The sequence below is a fragment of the Alligator sinensis genome, unplaced genomic scaffold (genome assembly GCF_000455745.1).
Source record: "Alligator sinensis unplaced genomic scaffold, ASM45574v1 scaffold1295_1, whole genome shotgun sequence".
NCBI lineage: Eukaryota > Metazoa > Chordata > Crocodylia > Alligatoridae > Alligator > Alligator sinensis.
In genome coordinates, this window is record NW_005841880.1 from 3,254,594 (window position 1) to 3,271,160 (window position 16,567).

The 16,567-nt window shown below is 52.6% G+C and overlaps 1 protein-coding gene and 1 long non-coding RNA gene across 3 annotated transcripts in view; one reads left to right on the plus strand and one right to left on the minus strand.

Moving 5' to 3' along the window:
- Positions 1-3,118: 3,118 nt before the first annotated feature.
- ARRDC5 (arrestin domain containing 5) lies at positions 3,119-11,834 on the plus strand. The gene is made up of 3 exons (XM_006017486.3): positions 3,119-3,391; positions 8,062-8,270; positions 10,390-11,834. The coding sequence occupies exons 1-3, from the start codon at positions 3,139-3,141 to the stop codon at positions 10,897-10,899; spliced, it is 972 nt and encodes a 323-aa protein (XP_006017548.1). The 5' UTR covers positions 3,119-3,138; the 3' UTR covers positions 10,900-11,834.
- The window catches only part of LOC112549200, a 32,830-nt gene continuing 26,750 nt past the window's right edge, over positions 10,488-16,567 (minus strand). For both annotated transcript variants that reach the window (XR_003092560.1, XR_003092561.1), the window contains 2 exons: positions 11,829-12,013; positions 10,488-10,620 (listed from right to left, as the gene is read on the minus strand). This is a non-coding gene — a long non-coding RNA (uncharacterized LOC112549200). The remainder of the gene's footprint in view (positions 10,621-11,828; positions 12,014-16,567) is intronic.

Consider the following 16,567-nt stretch of genomic DNA (forward strand, 5'->3'; position numbering starts at 1 on the left):
CAGGCTCCAGTCGCGTGGGGCGGCTGGAAGGAGCTGTTGTCTATGTGTACACACACACGCGCATATACGTGTGCGTGTGTGTACACACACGTGTATGTATGTATGTATGTATGTATATCCCCACCCATATACCTATATATACTGTGTGTATCCCCACACATACGTATATTACACATGAATACACACCCATTACACATGCATACACACCCCTATAGAGCTCTATGTATATTACACGCGCGCACACACTTGCTGCGCGCGCACGCGCCTCGCCAAGGCGAACCAGGGCTCGTTGCCTGCTGCAAGCGCAGGGCCCCGGGGGCAGCGGCAGCCGGAGCCCCTGGAAGCGGGGACAAGGCGAGGCGCGAGGGCAGGCCGGGGGGGCCCATCCCGTCTGCACTTCCGAGGGCAGCTCCCCTCTCCGCCCGCGGGCTCCGACCCGCAGATGCGGCGGGAGCAGACCGGACCGCCCGCCCGCCTTTGTCACGTCGGACGCGGCGACTTCCCCGCCCGTGCCCGCCGCCCCACCGCTAGAAGCGTTCCCCTGCCGCGCCCGGGGGGGCTCCGCCGGCTCGGGGCCCCCCCCGCGCCCTCTTTCCCCCCGCCGCGCCTCCCCCGACAGCTGCTCCCGCGCGGCCCGAGCCCCCGCGGGATCTCCCAGCAGAGCGGAGCGGAGCGGAGCAGCGCAGCGCAGCGCCGCGCCCCTCCCCGGGGCAGGGGGACCCCGTCGGGGCGCACTCACCTCGGGCTCCGACCTGGGGGGCGAGTCCCGGGGGCGACGCGCGGGCGGATGGGCGGCAGGGCCCACGAGGCGCCGGGAGCCGAGCCGACGCGTCCCCGGGACCCGCCAACCCGCCGGCTTTGGAGTTTGGCGCGGAAAAGCCCGGCGCGGGGCGGGCCCCTGCTGCTTGGCCGCTGGTGGCGGGAACTGGGCAAAGGGGCGGGGCCTCATCCGGCCGGCGGGGCTCGGCGCTCAGCCCTACCGGCTCCGCTCGCCGCTTTGTTTCCTGCTTTCCGGGGCCGCGCAACGCCCCCCCCCAGCAGAGCTCCCCTTCTGTCTAGCAAAACCTTCCCCTGCCTTCTCTTAAAAGCCCCCTCCCCCCCAAAGCTCCCTCTTGTCTAGCAAAAGCCCCCCCAGGAAAGCTCGCCCTGCCTTCTATTACCCCCCCACCCCACCCCACCCCACCCCAGCAAAGGTACCCTAGCAAATTTACCCTTCTTCCTAGTAAAACCCTCCCCACCAGCAAAGAGAGCCCAGTAAAACTGCCCTGCCTTCTATTAAAGCCCCCCCCTGGGGAGACCTGCCTCAGGCGGGAAATGCAGCCCCTTGGGTGGGAGGGTCTCAGTGCACCCAGGAGCACCAGTCCTGGGCATCCTGGGACATCAGGCCCAGGATGGAGGGGGTTCAGCTGGGGCTGTGCTGGGGAAAGGGGTTTTGGGCAACCCCGTCCCAGCACTACAGCTCTGTTTCCACGTGTATTGCAATGCCCAGGGCTGATCCCATAGCTACAGGACTCGGGGGGGTGTTGGCTACAGCCCAGATGTGCGACTGGTGCAGGGGTAGGTGGCTCAGTCCGGTTAGCTCAGGTACGCACGATAGTAAATGGCAGTTGTTACGTTCTCATGCTGTGCCAGGCCACATGCCCATCTCACCCAGTCTCCTGTGTCACAAGTGACAGAAAGCGGAGGCTGCAAGGGAGAGTGACCTGGGTCTGACCAGGGGTTTTCCCTCTGTTCCTCTCTCACTTGCAGCCTCTGGCAGCATTTAAAGTTTAGGAAGCTCTGATTCAGAGGCCGTGTGCCTCACTCCTGCGCTCGATAACTACTGATTCCCCTTTCCTCCGAGAACGTATCCTCTCCCTTTGTGGATCTGGCTACACCATCAGGATCCAAATGAGCTCCACGCTTTAATTGCACACTGTAAAAAAGAAGCTCCAGAAAGCCACCGTAGCACCTGTTTGCGAGAAGATAGTACATACCTGCTCAGCTGCATGCTTTTGCTGCTACCAATCCCCACGCTAAATAAATGAAAGTTAGCATGGGCACAGCTGTACATGCCAGAGCTGTCTGGTGGCCATGTAAACAGCCCCTGGGAAGTCCTCCCTGGTCCCCCCACCCCTGCCTTGGTGAGAGCAGTCAACCAGCACTGCAGCCTTTGGCACAGAGGCATGCACTCTGGGACCCCCCAGGAGATTTCAGGACAAGCTTTTGGGATCATAGTGTCACATAATAAAGGGAGGAGTAAAGGCCAAGAAGAAAGAGCCCCGTGCATCTCTCTCCCCTCTCTTGACCGACATGCTTTTGATGCCGCCCTCCTCCCCATCTAACTCCTCTCCCAGAATCTGTTCCAAAAGAAATGCAGGATTTAAAGATTGCCTTAGAGCAGATGCTTATGTGCTTCCCTGTTTTAGGACCAGTAAGAAACATTTGTCATCGCGGTTCTGTGGTTGTGGGTAAATGTGTCATTGCTTTCCACATAGCTAAAGAAAAAAAAAAAAACCATGAGAAATATGGATCCCAGAGTACTGCCCAGTCTGAATCCAACTACTCCAGACCAGCAGACCCTAGGAGACAGGCTCCTTATGATGAAGGCTGGACGAGGCACTGGCAGAGAGCGAAGAACATGACTTCTAAAGTTGAAGGTCCTCAGTAGTCAGCCTTAAGAAAACTCTGCTGTCCCCACTCTCTATTGGGGGGAATCAGCTGATTTCTGAGTTTTTCCCTCCTTCTTACCTGCATATGACCTCTTAGCTGAGGGGCAGCACAATCTAAGAGGACAGGACACTGGACCGGTGGTCAGGAGACCTGCATTCTCTTCTGCGTTGTCCCCTCTCGCTCTTTGTCAACCCAATTTAGGGGGCAGAGATTGTCACTTAGTAGCTACATGCTACTATATAGCAGTATATAGCTACTGTATAGCATATGCAGAACGGACCCTCCAGGTATTAGAAGACAAACAGTAAAAGAATTCATTATTCCTGGGGCCAAGCCCGACAGCACCTGCCTGCTCCTGGAGAAGGCAACGAGTGCTGCAGGCACCCAGCGCCCATCTCAATGCAGTGATGTCACAAACCTTTGACATCACAAGCACAACTCCGCCCTGGGGGAGCCCAGACTGCACCGAACCTCTGTTCTTCCCCGATGTCGGTGGTGAAATCAATTGACATCGTGGTGCCCGAGGATAAGGTCTATTTGGCAGGCTCCAGCGTAGATGGCCAAGTGGTTCTGAGTCTTAACAACACTTTGATCAACCCTGTAGTGAAGGTAGAGCTGGTAGGAAGAGGTTATTTGCAGTGGAATGAAGACGTCGGCGCGGACAAGGATTACAGCAGGGATGTTGTCTGCAATAACAAGGCTGACTACATCAATAAGACAAAGACGTTCAAGATAGAGGGTAAGTCACTGGGACCCCAGGCTTCAGGCAATATGTGAGAGTAGAGCCCGTTCACTAGCAAATGTAGGAATATAAGGGATCGGACCAGTGGTCAGTCCAGCCCAGTAAACATGTCTCAATCCAGACTGCTTGCTAGAAAGATATAACAAACCCTGCAGAAGGCAAATGTGGGATAAGCTGGCCAGAGGCAGAGTTTCTTCCTGACCCATATGACTTAGGGGTCCTCTAAAACCCTAAAGTCATTTTTTTAACATTTACGGTTATAGTTCTAGATGAACTTATCTGTATAAATAGCTATAAATATCCAATCTTTTTGCCTCCTCTACCCTGATAAATATTTGGCCTCAGTGAGCTACTTTTTTTTTTTTACGTTTAAATACAAGTGGTAGCAATGAATTTCACAGGCCAATTCTGCATTGTGCAAAAAGGAGCTCTCTTTGAATCAGTTCCACCTTTGCGCCCTTTCCAGTTTGCGGACTCACCGTGTGTACCTGTATTCAGGAACGGTGTGCAACAGCGATTTTGTAAATCGGCCGGTGGGTGACAATCCATGTTTGTGTGGATTAGGTCTGTACACCATGCATAATCCACTGAAATGCCTGGGTTTTGGTACGGAAGGCCGTGTTAGTTGTACGGATACAGCAAGTGGCCACAGCAAGTTAACGAATGAGCCAACAAAAAGCCGGCAATGAGGATCCATCATCGAAAGGCATTTTGTTTATGGATTTTGCCAACGTAGGCTTTAATTTATTTCTGTAGTGGGAAATGTCCCAAAGTACATTTTGTAACTCCAACGAAGTCTCAGTAATATGAGACTTCACGATGGCCGTGCTATCGAGTCTTTGCTGAGAGGCAGGGAACTGTAAGTAAACAGTGGGAGCAAATTCAGATTAGTGAGCGCCTTGCTGTGTTTTTATATATAATTCACTAACCACAAATATTTACAGGGATATAAAAACAGTGGGGCATGAGCTTTCTCCTGGATAACTGAGATTTGAAGGGTAAGCTTTTGTCGGTGCATTAAAGCCTTGGATTTGACCTCTGACCTCTTATGTTCAGGCTCCAGCTCCTCCTAGAGTATTAGTATTCGAAGGCTGTGCCCTCCCAGAAAGGTCATGTGCAATAAAGTTGCTTTAGACTTGACCTATTACCTCTCACCGTGGCATGCAAATTCCTTCTCCGGCAGTTGAGAGTTGTACCAGATATTATTGTAAATCCAGGAGGAAAACCTCTTTCCATTGCTTAGCATTACAATCACAAGCAGTGCTTCTACAGCACTTTTCAGCTCAAGATCTGAAAAGCCAAGGGGTCGTCAGTCTTGCAGGACAGGCCCCTAAATCCATATGTAGTCATCTAAATAAATGTACAGCTTTTCAGCTGGGCTAAGCACCCACAACTCTCAGAGGTCTGTCACGGGAGAAAATCATCCTGCATTCCCGCAATGTTCAGAGCTCCCTGCTGAGGTCAGAAAGTGCACAAGATACGTTCAGCTGGACAGTGCTAATGCTGATAAGTTTATCGTCCCTTCCTTGTTCCTTATCTCATAAAACACTGCTCTATGACTGCCCATGTTGAGCCATAGATACTTGCTCTTTCAAGAAAAAATTGGCCTCATTTTTTCTTTTTAACCCTGGCAACCTTCAGCCTTCATCTTGGGTGTCTTCCATCACCTCGCTGGGAGAGAAGGAAACGGGCTGACTGGCTGTCTCTCTAGCAGCAAAACAACATATTTTTCTTTCCATTGGAGGCAATTGTTCATGACCAAATGTAACTCACAGTCGGGGGGATGCGAGCCAGAAACCCATGCTGCTCACACAACCGGCTTCAGACTCTTCACGTCACCAGGCAGGCTTCAGGGAAGGATCTCGTGCTCCTATAGAAATCCTTTGTGCTCTTTTTAGAAAATTCAGGGTTATACTCCAATCCCTCCATGTATACACACTGACACACTCTCACAATTTTCAAGGAGATGCAACGGGGACACCTCCCCAAGTCGCTCAGTGTCTTAGGTCACCTGGAAAGATGACTTGGCAACTGCCAGGTAGTCTCTTCCCTCGGGTTCCCCAGCCAGGTATTTCTCCAATCTCCTATTAAAGACCCCCAAGGTAGGGGAGGGCACCACCTCCCTTGGAAGCCCATTCCAGACTTTGGCAACCCTTTCTGTAAACTTTGCTTATTGGATATCAGCTCACAAAGGGCAGTGACTTATCTCCTTGCATATTCTTAATGTGATCCCTTGCATTAGGCACATTACCAACATAGGGCAGCATAAAACCTGTTCCCTATCCTGGAGCTGCCAGGGTGACCAAAGATATCTGGGGCTGGGTAGAGGTTTGTAGGTAGAAGGTAGTTCAGGGAGAGAGCTAGTAAACAGAGTGAGTCAAGGGCACGCTGGAAAACAAGTGGGTGAGATGAGAGGGAGGACTGCAGGAAGCCGGGTGTGGAAGAGGTGGGAGGTTGCAGCAAGATGGAAGAGGATACAATGCTAAAAGTGGGAGAAGGCTTCAAAGGGCAACACAAGAAGGAAGGAGTGAGCAAGCTGTCAGGGGAATTATTCTCTTGAATTCTTTTCTGTATGAAAGAAGTCAGTGTGGTAGATACTGGTATGATCCAGCCTGACTGCCACAATCTTGAGAGAGGGACGCAATTAGGAATTAGCATCCAGGCCTCTTTGGGAGCCGAAGTTCCTAGTGCCAGAGCTGTACAACCAGGTTTCATCTACACCTTTGATTTTTGCCAGTTTAATGAACTCGATTTACTTCTACCAATGCAAAGCCCTGCGTGGACTTGCATTTCAGTGCAAGAGCCTCTTATTTTGGTTGAAATGAAAGGTGTTATCTTTGCAGAGCCACTCAGGAAAATTAGTCTGAATTCACTTTAAAGGAGATTAGTTAAACTATATTAAGCCGCTACATGGATACTCCTGTTTACAATTAGAGAGGCCTTCATTCAATTCAGTTTAATTCACTTTGAAAGTGAAATTAAACTAGATTGAATTACGGCAACTTAAAATGAATAAGAGCTTTTCTACCCTGGGACGCTCAGGAAAATGGACCTGAAATAACTAAAGGGGGAATTGAAAGTGGATTAGCTAAACTGCATTACACCCCTGTGTGGACACTCATATTCAGAATGAAAACGGCCTGCATTTGATTCTGCTGGATTTACTCCTGGTGTGGCTCTGTGGTGACAGGTCCTGATTCACTCCAACAAGGCAGAAATGAGCCTAGTATACACTGACTTAAATACCTGCACAATCCTTCGCACCAGCGTGTTCAAAACCTCACCTTCAGGTTGAACCACGGCTGCTCTATATGAAGACAGATTCTTAGAAATGTGTCTTACCCACACTAGCTTGCACAGATGAAGTGCATCAACATGGCAGGATCTGAGAAAATCAGGGACATTGGGGTCATCTAGTCCAACCCCTCCTGGGGGCAGGATCATCCTTAGCCAAACCATCCCATACAAGTCCTTGTCCACACAATCAACCTTGTCCTACAACCAGATTGCTTCTGCATGGTGTCCCCTATAGTCTGGAGCTTTAATCTTTATATTAAAGCTCCTTCATCTCATTCCAGACAGGGAAGAGGGCTTTAAAAGGACTTTGGAATGGAAAACACTCTTACTCCAAGGCCCCTTTTTTCCGTGTCCAGACTAGTGTCAAGCAGACCCAAGGTGCAAATAAGAATAAAGCCCTAAGCAGTTCAAACAGCTAAGCAGCAAGGAGATGACTGCATTACGCTGCCATTGCCAAATTGGACCATGAGCTATGGTTTCCGCTTTCTGCATGTTCTTGGGGTGTAATTTTTATCTTCATTTATAATCCTGATTGAAGCCACGGTTCTGCCATCTGGTGAATCTCTCGTGCTGCGAGGAAGCTATTACGGAGACCTGCTGTCAGTGGGGAAACCTGGGTTAAATGTGTTAAAACTTGAGGAATTACTGAGTTTGTCTACGAGGGTAATAGCAGCAATTAGTGGAACAAAATTCTAGCAACCTCTCGCCACGTGGTAACGTTGTGCAGAGTTGCTACCTCGTTCCAGAACAATTTGCATGATTATTGCAAATACATAGCAAATGTTCTCTGCGAGTGAAGCAAGAGGAAAAGGCTGGGTGGAGAGAGCTGGTTTTATCACCTCCAAGTGCGGCACGGCTAAAACCAGGAAGAGCCACGCTGGAGGAAAGAGGCCCCTGTGTTTGGGTTGTACCTGCAAGGTGCGGCCACCCCTAGTGCATAGCCACTACATGAATTGCTGGGGGCACTCAGGATTGGGTGAGAAATGCAAGCATCTTGCAAGGAGAAATGCAAACTGCCCCTTCCCTCAGCTCCCTGCAAGAGAGCAGGGGTGCTCAACCTGCAGCCCTGAGTGCCCCAAGTGGCATGGGCAACCTCTGAGCGTGGGCCCCAGCGGATCTGGGGGAGAAGAGGCAGCATAGTAGCAGACAGGGCAGGGAGCAGAAGATCAGGCACAGAGTAGGGAGCAGAAAGCAGAGGAGGAAATTGGGCAGAGGAAGGGAATGACAGTGGCACCTGGGGAGGGTGCGGGGCTGATTCGTGGCACACCTGCCAAAAAGGTTGCCCCCCGCACACTGCCATAGAGGAATGCAAAGCATCCTGTCCATAGGAGCTGAGCTTGAGAAGTAACAGCATGTTGTCTGGCTTTCAGGGAACTGGCTGGACTTGGGAACCCACACCTTTGACTTCCACTTCACCTTGTCTACCAGACTCCCCTCCACGTTCACCAGCAGGATAGGCTATGTTTCCTACTTCCTCCAAGCCTCCTGCTCCAGTCGTGAGCTCATCTTAGCTAAGAAGAAGAAGTATTTACTAGTGCAGGGGACCTCTGGCATCCGTAAAGACAGGCTACAGTCCAAGGTAAGGCTGAAGGTTATTCCACCTGGAGACAGGAGGAGAGAACGTGTAGAAAGGTCCACCTTTGAGCTCACCCCCTATCTAAATCTGAGTTAATTTCTGTGAGTCGACAAGCCTGTGCCACGGGACCCCACAGGATACTAGAATTAGCAGCAGCGTGGGAACTGGTCCAAACATGGCTTTCTGGCCCAACTGCATTGCTCCACTGGCAGCCAACGAAGGGATCAAAGCACTGGAGTAATGTGATCTCATTAACCCAGGTTGGTCAGCAATGGTTGCCCTCTGCTCTAAGCACTGCCCGTGGCTTCATTCTCCGGTGTGCAGGCCTGACGTGTCTAGGAAAGTCAGAAAATTAACAAGCAGGGAAAGGGTAAAAGATTCCAGACCTTTTCTTTCCATCATCAGCAAAAAAAAAAAAGGGCATAGACTCTAGATCCTTTTGAAGATGACATACAAACGCAATGTTTTAATCATTCCATCCAGGAAGAGCACACACCAACTGCTGCAGCTTCCTGAGCCTGACGAAGGGTTTTTGAACCCGAAAGCTTGCTTAATAACTATTCTCCAACCATTTGGGTTGGTCTAATAAAAGATATCAAATTCACCCAAGGAACCTTGTCTGCCTATATCCTTAGACCAACACGGCTACAACCTAAACCCCTGCAGCATGTTTTAATCAATGCACTTAATCACTCAAAGAGAGACTGGAATACCATTTCTGCAGTTGCTTAGCTATCCTGCTGTCAGAAGCTAATGGGCGTCATCGGATGCATCTGGAATCTGCGCTGCACACAGGATTAGCACAAGTCTTTTCTAAGCGACCTTCGTTGCTGGAGCCAGCCAAGGCCGCAGAGCTCCCTGAGTCTAGCAGGGCAAAATAGCTTCTACCTAGGAATGCTGAATGGCTTCATGGAGAGGGAGTAAGGGGAGAAAAAACCTGGATTGAATGCTAAAGAGAAGGGTTTCACACCAGGGCTTGTTGCATTCTTCAAGGTGCAGGGAACATGCATGCCTCACGGTGCAGGAAAAGTCACTGAACAATGCAACATCATCGCCTTCTCACGAACCATTTTCCCTGAACAAAGCTATGCATGGTCTTAGGTCATTGAACGTATTTCAGGTCCAGGCCTGCAAACATTAAGGACATGTTGACATGACAGAACCTCTGCCGCTATAGCTTTGCCAGCACAGCTGTGTTGGCAGAGCCCGCTCGTGGAGAGGCAGCGTATGCCAACAGAGCAGAGGTTTCTATTCTCCCCTCCTCCCCAAAGGCTCGAAGCTAAACCAAAATACCCTCTTCTGGCAGCATACTGGCCTCTACACTGAGAGTTTTGCGGGCATAGCTCTGACCTTTTTACATCCTTAGCAGATGTAGTAGCTATGCCACCAAAGTTTTTAGCATAGATCAGACTTAACATGCCGGGGTAACCGGACTCCTGCGAATAGACTGGCTGAATTTAATGGGCAAATCGTGCTGCTCTGTAGATGCCTATACAGGATTAAGGCCTTTGTTTGTATCCTCTCCACGGCTGACACCGGGTATGACCCTTATCTATTCCAGAGTAAGAGTGGAGGAGTTACTCAGGAAAAGCTTTAAATTCGCAACCTACGTCAATCCAAATTAGCATTGATGTGAAGAAAGCCCCTTCATGTCATGAAAATCTGGCCCATGGAGCCCAGTTCTGCGCTCTCCCTCTCTCTCGATTGTAAATCAGGATGAACTCTTTTGAAACAAATGAACTCAGACTAACACACGTGAGACCCAAGAATCTGGCCCAGGGGCTTTTACTATTAAACTTGTATTTCCTTCATATTCTTAAGGGTCTGTGTATATAATAACACGGTGCTTTACTGTTACTCTCTTTAGGGTGTCTTTATTTTAAATGGCAGCTTCAACACGTTCTGCATTTCTCTTCCTGACCCTTGCCCTAGCCGATACTTCTCTATCCCGCAGGGTGCATGGCAACATGAAGTCTTGGGGGTCTGCAGACTTGTGTCCATGTGATGCGGCCTCGGTTGCGGTAGCCGTGATTTCTGCCTGTGTGTAAGGATGCTAAGTGATCCCGCTGCGTCCTGTGAAAGGCACTCACCACTTTGCCTTTCCCTCGCTCCCTCCATGTAGGACCCTTTTGTAGTGGAAGTCGACAAGGTCGTAGTTTATCACTGCTGCTTCCAACAAGGCCGCGTGGTCCTGAGGATTTCCCTGGTGAAAAACGTATTCTGCCCCAGTGAGAACATCACCTTCACCACCGAGATCGACAACCAGACGGGCAAGTCCATTAAAAGGGTGGTTTTCACCTTGTACTCCAATGTCCTCTACACGGGCTTCACCGCTAGGTCAGAGCCACGCACCCTGGAAGACCGAAACGTACTGTTAAGGCTGGAGCCCAGGATGGAAGCTATGCCCTTTGAGGTCACCAGGATCACCAACATAATGGCCCTGCCCAGTCTGCTACCTGTCAGCTGCGTGTCCTTGGCCAACAAGATCATGGAAATCCGCTATGAGCTGGTGGGAACCCTTTACCTTCCCTGGTCCATGTCCAGTGTTGTGGCTAGAGTGCCCGTCCTCATAGGAACCATCCCCACGGCCGATCCCGAGGAGTCAGGCAGTGGCGCTCATCCGAACCCATAGCAAGGAGACAACACGCGAGGAGCCAGGAGCCGGTGTGCTGAGGTCCAGACAATAAAGATTTGCTGCAAACATGCTCATGCCAACTGTCTACTTTCACAACAGGGCTTTGCACAGCAATGCTCTGGATTCAGCAGGGGTGCCAGGACCAGGCCAAAACTGAGTAGGAGTAGCTGGACCCTAGGAGAAGGGTGATAACATAGAGACCCCGTGCCCTCCCCAGCACAGAAAGGCAGGCAGTTCTACTTAGAGCAGAAAACCAGTCACTAGACCTGAGTTTTAAGGGCTGCTGACATTATTGCTTGGCTTGTCTGTGCCTCGGTTTCCCCAGAAACAATGCAAGAAGCAGGAGCACAGGTTGAGCCCGCCCCCCTCCCCAATCTTACATCATAGCTGGCTTGGGCAGAATCATAGAAAGTGCGGGTTGGGAGAGACCTCAGGAAGGAGGAAGGGACACCTGGAAAGGAGTGCGACTTGCCCAATGTCACACAACAGACCTTGCCACAGACCACAGGTGTCCTGTTTCCTATGTCATTGCTCTACCTATTTAGCCCTACTGCCCCTCTTGGTATTGCTCTTTCCCCTTTCTCATTGGGCCCCACTGACACTTGACATAGATTCATGTTTGAACAGGCAGGGCGAGGGACCGCGCTGTCTACAACCTGGGGTGGTCCTCGGGGTACCTTGTGTCTTGGTTGTGCCTGGGTTGTTCTGGGCAGGCCAGCAGTGAAGTCTGTTATCGAGGCTCTGCTCTCACACTGCTGCAGGCATCTACTCAGCGCCCTTGTCTCACCTGGGCTCTGTCTTCTGTGCCAGGCACAGACCAGAGCCCAGCCATACCCTTTCCCCACAGTGCTCCCAGACCACTGGTGTTAAAGAGGTCTTGGGGAAAAACCAAGCATTTCAAACTCTCTAGCTCTGTCCCCACTTACATTCTGCAGCCATGGCTCTACTGCTGATGTAGCTTCTCCGGTGCTTGCAATAGCGGATGTTCTCTTGTAGACTGGCCGCCGGCTTTCTCAATACTGTGTCACGCACATACGCCTCGGGCTGTGCTCGGAGGACCACCCGGGGTAAGACGGCTGGTGGACAAGCTGTGTGAGCACCCTGTTGCTGGCTGCAGGGGAACAACATTGGAAGGATTTAACAAAACATGCTAACACAGATGAGGCTCCCGGTCCGGAGTCCGGTTAAGGATCTTAATTAAGATGCAGGTTGTGCTTCAGTTAGGAATCTCGTTTGGGGTATTATAGAAAATTCACGTTGGAAGGGACCTCAGGAGGTCACATCTGGTCCAACCCCCTGCTCCAAGCAGGACCAGCCCCAACTACATTATCCCAGCCAGGGCTTTGTTGAGTCAGGCCTTAAAAACCTCCAAGGGGAATCTCATTAGTCATGACCTGCCTGCAATGAAGCCTTGCTGGCTGTCCTTTAGGATACTGCCTTCAGTTAGCCTATCAATAATGGATACTTTGATCATTTTTTCCAGGATTTTTCCAGGGATTGAGTAGGGCTTTTCCAGGTAGTTAAAGGCTGCTATCAAATCTCCCCTCAGTCTGCTGTTCTCCAAACTAAATAAACCCAGTTCCCTCAGCCTCTCCTCATTAGTCACGTCCCCCACCCCCCAAACCATCTTCATTGCCCTCCACTGGATTCTCTCTAATTTGTCCACATCCTTTCTGTAGTGGGGACCCAAAACTGGACACAGGACTCCAGATGCAGAGCAGAATAATTGCTTCCCTCGACCAGCTGGCAACGCTCCTACCAATGCAGCCCTGGATGCCGTTAGCCTTCTTGGCAACAAGGGCACACTGCCAGCTCATGTCCATCTTATTGTCCACTGTCCCCCCCAGGTCCTTTTCTGCAGAGCTGCTGCTTTGGAGAGGGGGCAGGAATCAGGGCAGACTCCTAAGGAAACTCTTCAATCCCTGGCCCAAGGGACATAACCCCCAGCCCCAAAAACACAGCTGACATTTAGTGAGCCCTTCCTCCCCTGCCTAAAGGCTCGGGGCTGTGAGCCTGGGAAAGAACGGAGAAGCAGGTCTGGGCTGAGAAGCAGCAGTCAAGTGAGCCCGAAGGCTGGGAGAGCAGCCAGGAACAAGTCAGACTTCTTGCCGCTGCTTGGGCAACCTCAGGGGTGGCTGGGGGAAGGAGCGACTGGGGAGGCAGGAAGGACATCACCAAGCCTGGGAAGGAGGAGCAGACATCTGCACATGCTGGGCAGCCGGAGACTGCACAAGACCCCTTTGTGTCTGCGTCTGCTGGTGCAGCGGGGAAGCAGGGAGGGGCTGTTAGCAAGCCCTCGGCCAGGAATGCGCTGTGCAGGCGGCCTTGCTGGGGAGAGAGTGGGGTGGGCTGGGAAGCACAGGACCCTCCAGGGCTTCATCTCACACCTTAAAGCCCAAGCCCAAGGGAGGGCTGAGTCCAAATGGTGTGCACTGTGAGAAGGGGGCTGGCAAGCTTAATCCGATCACTGCAAAAACTGGGCTTTAAGAGACAGCATCCAAATAAAGGACTAATTAACCAGGGAGAAGCCCAGCATGGGCTGTATGTCTGACTGAAGAATTAAACAGCTCCAGGAGTGGCTGTACCCGGGCAGGGCAGGGCACAACCAGCCAGGCGGGCATGGAGGGACTTGTCAGTAGCTGCTGCTACAGAAGCAGCTGCAGCATCGCTCCGCGATGTGACCGACTCCACCAGCTGGAGGGGGATGACACATGACATCCCCACCAAGGCAAGGACCTTAGAGATCCTGCACAGTCCAAGACTTTGTCTGACCCACAAAGGGAGAGGGATGTGAAGGCGCCCCTTGAAAACTGTCCTGAGGAGGCTGGCCCTCCGCCTTCCCATGGCACTGCCCTTCCACTTGCCCTTAATGTCTTCACATGAGGAGAGGAGTCCCCAGGTCTCTGGCACTGGACCTGAACCTCAACTGCAGGCCAGGGTTAAGGTCCAGAGCAGGACCCAGCATGGCTGTGCTGAGACGCTGGGTGCCCTCAACCTCTCTATGGAGCCACTTTGAAGAGGGGAGGCATACGGGAGACAAGGGCTTTCCCTGACTGAGTGTCCAGTACTGGGAGGATGGGGATCCACTGGCTACCATGGAAAGGAGCAGTCAAATCTTTAGGGCTGGATCCCATGTTGCCTTATGTCGCTGGCCCCCATGAACAGCACCCACTCGGAGAAGCGCCAGCATGCACCAGGGTGAGGAGGGGGCAGAGGCTGCAGCGGCTGCCCTTGTTGCAGGCTCCGGAGGGGCTATGGGAGGGGGTGCACAAGCTGGGGCTGACCGTATCTGCTCCTGCAGCCCTGTGCCCCCAGCACAACGTGGAGGGGGAGGTACAACCCACTGCTCCACCGCCCCACCCTGACTCCAGCACCAGCGGGAGGTTAACCAGGTCCCTCTCCATCTCCTGCCCCAGGCCACAGCCAACACTTGGTGTAAGCAGGTGCAACACCACGGAGGCCCAGCAGCAGTTTCCACTGCCCCACACAACATCCCATGCACACCGGGATGTAGGGAACAGGGCAACAGAGGCCGCAGGAGCTTGCCATTCTGCTGCCTTTGGGCCCAGGGCCCAGTCGCAGGGCGGGGAAGCAGCCGCAGAGCACGTGCGCTGCTCCGTGGCAGCCTGGAGAGAAGGATTCCTCCCCACCTTCCCCCTGCGGGTATTCACCACCCAGTTCAGGGCTGGGAACAAGCAAGCGCTGTCACGATGCCTGCCAAGTACAGCTTGTTCTCTCTAACAAGCCACGGCAGTGTCAGCCTGGCCCCAAAGGCTACTCCTGGAGCCGTGCGGCTGCGCCAGTGAGCACGAGCTCCATCGACACGTGCTCCTTCGCCCTTGCTCTGCTAAGGTCCTGCATCCCAGGGCTAATCAGTCCATTTTGGCCCAAGTATACACCATGCTCATCTCATCACAGGCAGTGACCCTGACCGGCAGCTCCTGAAGAGTGAGGATGCTGTAGGGAGGAGCTGCAGGAGCTGGGAGGAGAGGAAAGGATGCTTTCCATCACTATTATCAGCTGAAACTATTTCTACCCAAAGGACCCTTCCCAGAGAAAGGAGTGTCAGGTGGGAGAGTCCCAAGGCAACAGAGAGGTAGGAATGGCTTCTGGGGTCTTCAGGACCCCTCATCATCTGCAACAAGAGGCAGAGAGGTGCGGGGAGCACCCACCATCCCAGGACACCCAATACTGTCACCCATCGATTGCCCAGGGAGGCAAACCTGAGCTCAGAGTCTCATGAGCTACTTGCTGGAAGCCCAAGGGCCTCACTTGATTCAAGCATGATTTGGACATCAAAGCAAAGGACCCAGCCCACAAATACTCTGCGCTTATCCTTGCCTCTGCCCTGGGAGATGAATGGGGTGAGTTGTTGGCGGAGTTCATCAGCAGAATAAACCCAAAGAGCATCAGTGGTGCCTTCCCGACAGCAGTTGCAGTCCCCTTGTTGAGGGCCACGGGATCTATGGGAGGGCGCTGGAGAAAGCAAGGAGGGAAATGTGCAGCATAAGGTCCTACCCCTGCCAGCAGTGCGACCTCACTGCAGAAAAGGATCCAGCCTCTTGCCTTTGTTGGTGCAGCGCTGTGCAATGGCAGCAGGTATCTCTGCGGGGGGCTTCACACCATCTGGGTCCAGCCTTGCCCCTTGCTAGAGAGCTGGTCCCTTCTGCTCAGGCATTTCCTGTCCCCCAGCACCCCTTCACTGCTGTGCACAAACCTTGCCATCTCCCATCTCTCTGCATGCAATTCCCCACACTCTCCGCCATCCAGGGCCCTCCGTGGGAAACGACTTCTTTCCGTGTTGACTTCACAGACAGCCCATCCAACAGAGCTTTTGCTCTCTGTGATGGAGATGGAAGGGTTAATGTTTAGTGGCTTCTTGCTGTACTTCCCCAAAACTGGTGCCTACCAGGCACTGGGCACACGGGTTGAGGTTGCATCGTGGTGGGAAACTGCCCAAACTAGAAGAATTTAAGGAATGTCCTGGGCTCTCAGATGCTCTCAGGGTGGGAATAGAGGCCCCAGGCAAGGAGCAAGCAGTGATGCTCTCCTCCCACTTCTGTCCAGCTACCTCCTTTCTGCCATCCCCTCCCAGCCAGGAGTCACCGAAGGATGATCCCTTCTGCATCCCTATACCCCCAAGTGGGCTTGCGATTATCTCTCTGGGCTCACGGAAGGTGTGAGCTGCTCAGTAGTCACCGGGTCGGGGGGCAGAAACATCACCTGCCAAGCACCAGCTGCGCGCGCCAACCTTTACGAAACCCGGACTGCGTTCTCAGAACATCCTGTCGCCCACAGCATGGGTCGGAGGCTGCGTGTTGGTGCTCGGGCTGGTATTGAGGGCAGTCCCACTGATTGCTTAAGCCCCACTTAGGCATTGCACAAATCATGAACAATAGCCACAAGGGTGAGCGTGCCCCACCCGCCCGCACGCTGCTGGGCCACATTCCAGCCACGCGTGGGGGCACATGAATTACAGCCTCGTGTCAGGCCCCTCGAGTGGCACAACAGACATGAGTACCAGGAGGCTTTTGCTACACGCCCCAAGCAGACCTAGTTAAACTCCCTCTCACCTGCTTGACAACAGGCAGCTGCCACCAATTTACCCTTCCCCTTCCGGTGCTGCCCGCCAGGTGCCTTAACAGAAAGCGGGGCTATACACTCA